The 6,734-nt window shown below is 35.7% G+C and overlaps 1 protein-coding gene across 2 annotated transcripts in view; it reads right to left on the bottom strand.

Annotated features, from left to right (window-relative positions):
* Positions 1-6,405, bottom strand: part of UBE2G1 (ubiquitin conjugating enzyme E2 G1) — a 218,928-nt gene extending 212,523 nt beyond the window's left edge. The window contains exon 1 of one of the 2 annotated variants that reach the window (XM_053707499.1): positions 6,273-6,405. In XM_053707499.1, coding sequence (XP_053563474.1) covers positions 6,273-6,318 — 46 coding nt within the window. In that variant the 5' untranslated portion in view covers positions 6,319-6,405. Of the gene's footprint in view, positions 1-4,980; positions 5,069-6,272 lie in introns of those variants that run through there. The other variant, XM_053707498.1, reaches the window with a different exon arrangement.
* Positions 6,406-6,734: the final 329 nt, after the last annotated feature.

Genomic DNA, 6,734 nt, shown 5'->3' with positions numbered 1-6,734 from the left:
TTCTACAGCTTAGGGAGAAATTAATAAAATTGTGTCTAATTAGTGATGGCAAGAGAAACACTAGGCTTTTCAAATGATTTATCCCAGGACTGCAAAGCAATAAAAAAGTATGCACAAATTACAGTATTAAATGCATTTAAAAACCATTTTTTATGTATACAGATAGTTTGAAATATAGTGCTTAATATAATTGGAAACCAGATTTTTAGTTGCCAATGAAATGTTAAAAAGAATTATTTTATATATACACACACACATATGATGTGACACATATATAGTTATATATATATCCTGGGCAAGCAAATCAAAATAAGGGACTTTAAAAAGGGATATGAAACCCAAATTTTTTCTCTCATGATTCAGATAGAGCATGCAATTTTAAGCAACGTCCTTATTTACTCCAATACCTATTATCAATTGGTCTTCGTTCTCTTGGCATCTTTATTTGCAAAAGCAGGAATGTAAGCTTAGGAGCCGGCCCATTTTTGGTTCAACACATGGGTAACGCTTGCTGATTGGTGGCTAAATGTAGAGTGGCTGTTCTGAGAAATGCCCCTTATCTCAAAACAGCTCCCACTTCATACAAATATAGCAATCAACCATTATACATGGGTGAAAACATAAAAACACAGCCATTATGTCTTTAAACAGTAAGCCTCTTAAGAATTTGTCCCAAGTACTTCCACCGCTCGTCTGGGTGTTGTGTATGTAAGCAGTCACCTGTCTCCCAAGTATGTTTTGCTCTCAAATCTACTGTGATGATCATTTTCCACTAGGTGGCCCCCTAAAACACCTTCCTCAATTTAGCTTGCATTTTTATTTATTTATTTTTAATCTCACTATCTCCTATTTAAATTTGTTTAAAATAATTTGTTGCATGTAAAAAGGTTAAAAAAAAAAAAAAAGGACATGAAACTTTTTTTTCTTTCATTATTCAGATCAGGGTGGAAAAAAAAAATTATATTAAAAAGGGACATTATACACTAGATTATCCATTTATATAGCCCATACAGGCTTTTTTATGTATAGTTTTGCTTCTTTTTAAATAACATTGCTCTGATTTTTTAGACTCCTAACCAAGCCCCAAACTTTTAGAAGTAAACTGATTTATACCTCCTCCAGCTTGCTCCTGTTTGTGTAAAGAGTCTTTTCATATGCAGAGGAAGAGGGTGGGGTAGTGTCTGCTATTTTTGCTATACAGCCACTTTCAGTGGGTGTTCCAGCCAACCCTTTCAACAGAGCTAAACTGGGAGCTTCTAAGTAAGTTTTTAAATGGTTTTATACTGGATTTTTTAATCAGTATATGTGCATATTATTATTTATATTAGTGTCTATTACATGCAATTATATGAAATTGGTGTTTACTGTCCGTTTAAGAAGAAAAGTTTTATTTAAAACCAGATTTTAAATAAAATGATTTTCGATGAACAATCTAAACAGTTTCTATTTAATCCTTTCGTGACTGGGTCATAAAGTCTACATCGGAACAACGTTCCAATGTAAACAAACTGAAATCATGCGATTGTGCAAAAGATCGCGAGATTTCAATTATGGGATCGGGTCTGGGGGGGGGTCCCTATGACGCTAGGAACGCCCTCCAGACCGCGATCAAATCCTGCAAGCGCAGTTGGCTTCAGGACAGCCGTTGGCTATGACGTTGTATTCCGTCATAACAGATTTAAAGCCCAGCGCCGTTGTGACGGAAGACAACGGCATAACGGTGGGAAAAGGTTAGGATACATTATAATATAAAGGTTATACATCCTGAAATATAAATTAGTTTTCAATTTGTGTCTGCAAAGTGTTGAGAAATTAGACCTTAAAAAGGGACAAAATCATAAAAGAAAAAAACGAAAAAAAAACCTTTGAGTTTCAGATAGAGCATAAAATTTTCACACTTCAGATTTACTTCTATTATAAAATTTGCTTTATTCTTTTGGTATTCTGGGGCCCAGCTGAACACATTGGATTCTCTCTGATTCATGGAAGTATTTTCACTTTACTGTCCCTTTAATGCCATTGCTCCCCTGCAAATCTATGTACACAGAATCAACCCATACTAAAAGTTTCAAGAAGCTCACTGAATTAAATTAATTATTTTTTCCGATTAATTGACTAATCAGATTTTTTTAAAAATCCACATTCTGAGTGTTACAAATATAAAACTTAAATGGAAATTGTACACTAGATTTTTTTTTTGCATAAATGTGTTTTAGATTATCCATTTATAATCGCACATCTTGGGGTGTTTTTGTAAAAATGTATAGTTTAGCATATATTTAAATAACATTGTGCTGATTTTCAGACTCCTAACCAAGCCCCAAAGTTTTAGATGTATACAGACTTCACTTGCTTCCATTTGTATAATGGGTCTTTTCATATGCAGGGGAGGGTCTGCTCTCAACCCCTTTCAGTGGGAGTTTCAGACTAATCTCATCACCAGTGCTAAATTGAGAGCTTCTAAGTAAGTTTTTAAAAGGTTTTATACTGGGTTTTTAGATCAGTATCTGTCTTTATAGTAGTGTCTTTTACATGCAGTTAAATTAAAATTGCTGTATACTGTCCCTTTAAGACTAAAACGTTACATTAAGACAACTGTGTCCAATTTGTAAGCAACCGAACACATTTTTATAATTAAAGGGACACTGGACACAAAAAAAATTATTTCGTGATTCAGATAGAGCATGAAATTTTAAGCAACTTTCTAAATTTACTCCTATTATCAAATTTTCTTCATTCTCTTGGTATCTTTATTTGAAATGCAAGAATGTAAGTTTAGATGCCGGCCCATTTTTGTGAACAACCTGGGTTGTCCTTGCTGATTGGTGGATAAATTAATCCACCAATAAAAAAGTGCTGTCCAGAGTAGTAAAAACAAAAAAAAGCTTAGATGCCTTCTTTTTCAAATAATGATAGCAAGAGAACAAAGAAAAATTGATAATAGGAGTAAATTAGAAAGTTGCTTAAAATTGCATGCTCTTTCTGAATTGCAAAAGGAAAAATTTGGGTTCAGTGTCCCTTTAAGCAAAACAAAATCATTAACTGTTTGTTTGAAAAAAGGTAGAACTAGAAAGAGGTATACTGTCACTGTTATTCATTCTTTCAGAAACTTTGCAATGAAATGCAAAAATGGCAACATGTCTACATGCTCCTGGCTGAGGCTGGCTCTCGTTTTGCAAGCTATTTTGCCTGCAGCAGATAAGAGGCGCTCAGATGGTGTTGAGGTGCTTGAGATGCATAAGTAGGGTTTTGCCATGGTGTGATTTTTATCTTTGTTAGCTCTCCACGAATACAAATAAATAGTTTTCCTCATTGGCAAGAGGCCTCTCAATAAAGTAAGTCTTGACTTCATTCTAACATAAAAATATCTTAAAATTCTATATTCAAGGCTAAATAACCAGCTATATGGTTAGGGAAAAATATATATATATATATATATATATATATATATATATATATATATATATATATATATATATATATATATATATATATATATATATATATATATATATCTAGTCCACTCTTAAAAAGGGACATTAAACAATTTGAGATGGCAATATAAAATTATTAATCGTATATATAAAAAAACCTCTGCAATATACTTCCATTATTTGTTTTGCCCCTTTTCATGTTATTCCATTCTGAAATTGTGAGCTTTGTAGTTCCTATTAGAAATGGAAGTCCAGAACACTGTTATAATCCCCACAGCCATTGGTTGCACACTCTAGTGACCTATTTATAACTGTCCCTAATTGGCCACAGCAGAGAAGGTAACCTAAGTTACAACATGGCAGCTCCCATTATTTTATAGATACTACAAATTTACACTTATTTTGTCAATATTTAAAACTACTAATGAAACTTTAAAAAAAAAAAAATACATCTACATGTTATTCTCAGACTAATCTTTTCTTTGACTGCATCATTCTATCTAGCAATTATAAGTGTTTAATATCCCTTTAATTGCAACCTCCACAGTTTTGTTGTTAGACAGGGACATGTTTCACAACAAAATAGTATGTTTCGGCATGAGTGTAAATGCAAATTGTCAAACTACATGTACCGCAATAAGCTATTACATATCTATATTTTAGAAAAATCAGGCTTCAATGTTAATATACAAGCCATTCACATGCTATGTAAAATGACTCCCACCAATTACACTAAACATTTCAGTCTATACACAAAAACACAAATGTATGATATATATATATATATATATATATATATATATATATATATATATATACATACACACAAGCATGAAAACTTCCTTCTAAAGTGTAAATGAAAACCATCTCTTAAAACAGACTACAGCATAAGTGTTTCTCAAGGTTAGATTTCTCTATGCAAATTGCATGACAACAATCCAGTTAAGAAATCCAGACACCAAAAGCATTAGGCACGGATTTATAAAAAAATGCCCTCAGACACCATTACTCCCCCAAATAAGCAGTAATCCACAGGATGTGATGAGGCTACCATAGCAAGTAGATGACACTAGAAGTCACAGAAGGGATTTTATGTATATTAATGGAAATAACAGGGATTTGCGCAATATTTAAATTGGTTAACAAAAAATTAAATGGCAAAACATGAGCTTTCATGTTAATTAAATCAGACTGATTAGAAAGAACCTTCTGAAAATGACATTTATATAGAAAGTCACAAATTGACACTAAAGAAGAAATAGTTCCTATTCAATCTAATATTATTCGGGATGTAAGAGTGTTTGCATTAGGCCACTATTCCCAATAATGCCTGCTTGCCGTTTGGGAGCCCCAGTTACAAATAAACTATTATACTTAGACTACACTAAGGAATAAAGCAATAAAATATACTTTTACATCGCTACAACTCAAAGCCAAACTGAAAGCAAATGAAAACATTGTGAAAGCTGCATTTAAACCAAACAAGTGTAATAACTGCATTTACAATGGAAGCTGGACAGATTGTCCCCCACATTATCCCAGGTACCTCCACGGGGCTGTAAGGCTTTTCTGTTAAACACCCTTGCTTTAAAGCTGGCAGCACATGAAGCTAACTGCATTGTGATGCCCCTGTGTGAAGCTCCACACACATTAAATGACCAGAGCTGTATAAAACAGATAGCCAGAGCACTGAGCAACACCAGCCACAAGCTAAAACACAAAGGGGAGGGAAGGGGTGCTTTTAGCAAGGAAAGGAGGGGGTGGAGGACAACCACCCAGTACCTCACTTCCCTGACCCTTAAACACCTTTATCTACTGGTTTTATTCCAGTTAGCCTGAGTTATTTCTGGACCAGCTTCCACTAAATTACTAAACATCCCTAAGACTACACCAGGCAGAGAGGAGCTACCAGATGGTAAACCATCTGAATATGAGCTAGTTAATATGCTTTTAGACATACTCAAAGCAGAGTCATGTTACTTCGTTAATTCTTGTTCAGGGAGTTCTGACACTCATGCGTTGTCAACTAAAAGTCTCCTACAGAATTAAGATTGAGGGGGTCCAAATTAATTAGTCATAGTTAATCTTGTACAAGTGTTATTTTTATTTTTGGTTACACGTCATCTAATATAAAATTGCAAAAGTAAAACAAGAATGTCCAAATGTAAAAATAAGTAGTAAACTACCTATTAGAGACAACAAAGAATAAAACAAAAATAATCAATTTGTAGTAATTATTTTTAAAAGAAAAAAAAAAATAAGTGACAGGTAAGCTTGAAACATTCGCAACTTTAACCCCTTGGCAGACAGGGCTGAAAGACATTGCATTTCAGCCCTCATTGACAGCCAAAGAGCTATAGAGCATGTTTAGGGTAGATGTAAAGAAACAGGCTGTAATAAAAATAAATAAAACAAGACCCAGGCAAAACTGTCAAACTCTCAGAAACGCAGGCAAGCACAATACCCCTTCTCCATTACTCGCTATAGATCTCATGTGCCCTATGCAAGAATAACGCTGCCTCAACCTCAGGAAAGGCTCTTACCCCTCCCCCATCACCAGCTGCCCCCTTCTCTATAGCAACACCCCTCCTCTCCCGTGCTATGTCATAAACATCTGCCCCGCTTACGTGCCTCGGGTTTTGCCCCAGAGCATAGCAAAGGCCGCCTTATAACGAACCATATCTTGGTATGGGGACGCTGTAAAGCAGCACCAACAACAACCAACCCTGTTCATTTTCTTACACTTTAATAGATCGACATATACGGGGGCTGTCGTGACCCTTGCCCAGATCAGTCTACACTGTCACTTCTTCTCCTGGCTATCCCTAGATACGTTACCTGCGAGCTGTCTCCTTAATAGAAGTGCTGACTGCGGCTCCGTCATGTTGAAATTAACTGTGGGGAGGGGACAGGCGTTATAAGAGAGGAGGGAGCAGCACAGCTGGTCCGGGCCGTCACCACTCTCTCCTTCTCCGGCTCCTCTCTCTCTGTGTTTCACTATGCGCTCCAGACACACCACGCACGCGTAATTGTAACCATTTCCCCCACCGTGGGACCAGTATACATTGCGTGACAAGCAGAGGTATGAAAAGGGCGGCCATATTGTGGAGGGCTAGAACGCCATGATGTGAAGGTCAAGTTGTTCTGAGGGTAGAATCGCACAAGAGCTATCGTGTTACTGATTTGTTAGTATGGGCCAGGCTGTAACAAGTGAATCTAAAAGGTATGGACACAGGTAAATGACAAGATGGAATTCCCAGACTTTAATGGGATATAAAGTTAAAAGTGCTATAGCAACAA

This window comes from Bombina bombina, chromosome 3 (genome assembly GCF_027579735.1).
Source record: "Bombina bombina isolate aBomBom1 chromosome 3, aBomBom1.pri, whole genome shotgun sequence".
Lineage (NCBI taxonomy): Eukaryota > Metazoa > Chordata > Amphibia > Anura > Bombinatoridae > Bombina > Bombina bombina.
The sequence above is the reverse complement of the archived record's forward strand: the minus strand, read 5'-3'. Positions and strand labels throughout refer to the sequence as shown.